This window comes from Rhagoletis pomonella, unplaced genomic scaffold (assembly GCF_013731165.1).
Source record: "Rhagoletis pomonella isolate Grant_MI unplaced genomic scaffold, Rhpom_1.0 Rhpom_scaffold_19745, whole genome shotgun sequence".
In the NCBI taxonomy this organism is placed as follows: Eukaryota; Metazoa; Arthropoda; class Insecta; order Diptera; family Tephritidae; genus Rhagoletis; species Rhagoletis pomonella.
In genome coordinates, this window is record NW_023478266.1 from 1 (window position 1) to 2542 (window position 2542).

At 37.4% G+C, this 2542-nt stretch overlaps 1 protein-coding gene across 1 annotated transcript; it reads left to right on the top strand.

Moving 5' to 3' along the window:
• Positions 1 to 199: 199 nt before the first annotated feature.
• Positions 200 to 1836, top strand: LOC118732400 (activating transcription factor 7-interacting protein 1-like). The gene is made up of 2 exons (XM_036461530.1): positions 200 to 635; positions 711 to 1836. The coding sequence occupies exons 1-2, from the start codon at positions 350 to 352 to the stop codon at positions 1190 to 1192; spliced, it is 768 nt and encodes a 255-aa protein (XP_036317423.1). The 5' UTR covers positions 200 to 349; the 3' UTR covers positions 1193 to 1836.
• Positions 1837 to 2542: the final 706 nt, after the last annotated feature.

The window sequence follows — 2542 nt, forward strand, 5'->3', positions numbered from 1 at the left end:
CTTATTAGCGAGAAATGAATCGCCAAAATTTTCCATTCCGTAGTATGGCATAGGCACACTAAGTATTTTACCGGTCGCCACTCCTCTATTTTGTGATTTTGTCAAGGCGCAGAGCACAAAGTGAAGGAAAAGTTCGGTCTAGCATTTGTCAAAAGCGCTAATTGTTTGTTTTTACATGTGTTTTTTTTTTGAATATGTAGGCCACAAAAATAACTTGTTTCTTTTTTCTGCAAACAGGCGGAAACTTCAGCCGAAGTCTGTTAGCACTGTCTTAGTCCAACAACCGACACAGTTCCGACGGCCCGGCGAAACAACAGGCACATCGCCTAATGCATCCGTGGATCACTACATGAACCAGTTGAATCAAGCCTCACCAGCAGTGGGCACTGTAACAATAGCTTCGGCTAAACCGAAGGAGAAAGCAGTAATTGATCTTACAGACGAAGATGAGGTGGCTAGTACTGCTACTGCAACACCATCAATACGCCAGCGGAGTATCAACACCAACATTGGCATCAACTCACAGATAATGAACTCAAATCGTAGTGTGCCACCGCTGACACGCATGCCCATGAACCAGCAGACAGCTGTGCGAATGCCAGTAGGTGGTATACGACAACAGAGTCCTATGACGGGTAAGTTTGCAATACTTGGAGTTGTGCCTGGCATTAAATTAAAATAATAACATTTTTTTTCTTAACTTACAACAGCAACAAAAACCAATAACAGTGCACTCATGTCAAATATCTCCACACCGCCCGGCACCAGCATTACGCGCGTACACATCAGTCCTGCGAATATGCCAACGCCGCCGGTACGCAAGTACAGCCATCCTGCGCCGCTGCCGAATACACCGCCACAACCCTTCAATCCCGGCTGGAAACTGCCACCTCCCAGACCTACCATACGTATTAGTAATCTTGAGAATGGCATTGTCATTTCTTGGACTATGGAGGATTCTATGGAACGGTTTTCGGAATGTGTGACTTATCAAATTTATGCTTACCAAGAGACATCCGGTCCGCCAGCAGTTGATTCGTGGAGGCATGTTGGCGATGTGAAAGCAATGTTACTACCGATGGCGGTTACGTTGACACAGTTCCAAGAAGGTCAACGTTATTACTTTGCAGTGCGTGCTGTTGACGAGCATAAGCGGTTGGGACCATTTAGTATGCCGAAAACGTGGACTTAAATGCATGGCTGAAAAGTTGCATTTTATGGGCGGGAGCTTGTAATGCTTGGCGGTGAAATAGGCAGTTGAATATTTGCGCATGAATTTTCATTTATATCTATATTTTAATTTTCGTATTAGTTAAGTGTTTTTATTAAAGGGTTCACAACCTCATATTTATTGTTTATGAAAACAGAATTAACTTTTATGTAATATAAAAAAAATAGTTGTAGTTAATTTAAGTTTAGTTACACAAAATGGAAAATGATATATATTACAAGAAACACTACAACATTACAACCACAAGCAGTCATACATAAAATTTTATTACATTCGATATTTTTATTTTTTTATGTTTCACCACATTATGATCTATTTGGTGAGTTTGTAACACCATACATGGATACTCTAGAAATAGTGAATTACTTGTAATTCTTATAAATTAGGTCTCAATTAAAATAATTACTATTAAAAAAGGAATATTTGCATATTTGAGTATATTAACTACAGCATATGTTTAACATAAGTATTTTTAATCTACATATATTGAAAAAAAATATTACCTAAATGACATAAATGATTCAGCAGAGGTAGCGAAGTATGAAGATTATACACTAAATCACACAAAAATGCGAATAAATATTTAATTAATGTAAAAACTGAAATAATTTTAATTGTTTGTTGTAATGGCACTGCAAAGATATTGGGTCAGTTCGTAAATGCAACAAGCAGAATTACGATAAAGATTTAAACTTGTTTACTATGGAAATGCCTTATTTTCGCAAATTAGTCCCAATTCGACATTTAACAGTGTATACGCATGTTGGGCGTTTCCACCAATTATAGTTTAGAAATAAAAGTGGCTGTGTTTTGCAGTAATGCCGCAGAAATGCATTTACGAATTGACCCATCCAGGCAGGTTCTGCTATTCGCGTCCGAATGAATTTCAACGCCATTCACTTTGAATTCAAAGTTACTTGAAAGTGAATTGCAGAACCTCCCTAATAATGTTTGAGATACATATGTATATATCGAGGGCTTATATTCAAGGCCCTTTGTCTGCACTTTTCACAAAAATGAGATTTTGATATAAAAATATATAGATAGCCGATATAGCAGCGCATGTACACGACTAAAGATCTATCCTGATCGAAATCAATCGATATACCGATTTTGAATCTCATTTGACAATGGGTTTTTTACTTATTTGATGTCAAATGCCATTGAATTTGACATAGTGAAAACAAACCTTAAGACTTAACTGTCATCGGAGATATTAATGTTGAGCTTGTATAACGCTTGACAAAAAGAATTTACTATTAAATTGCAAAGTCAACTTTAACATCAGTGATGACAGGTAAGTCCCAGAAG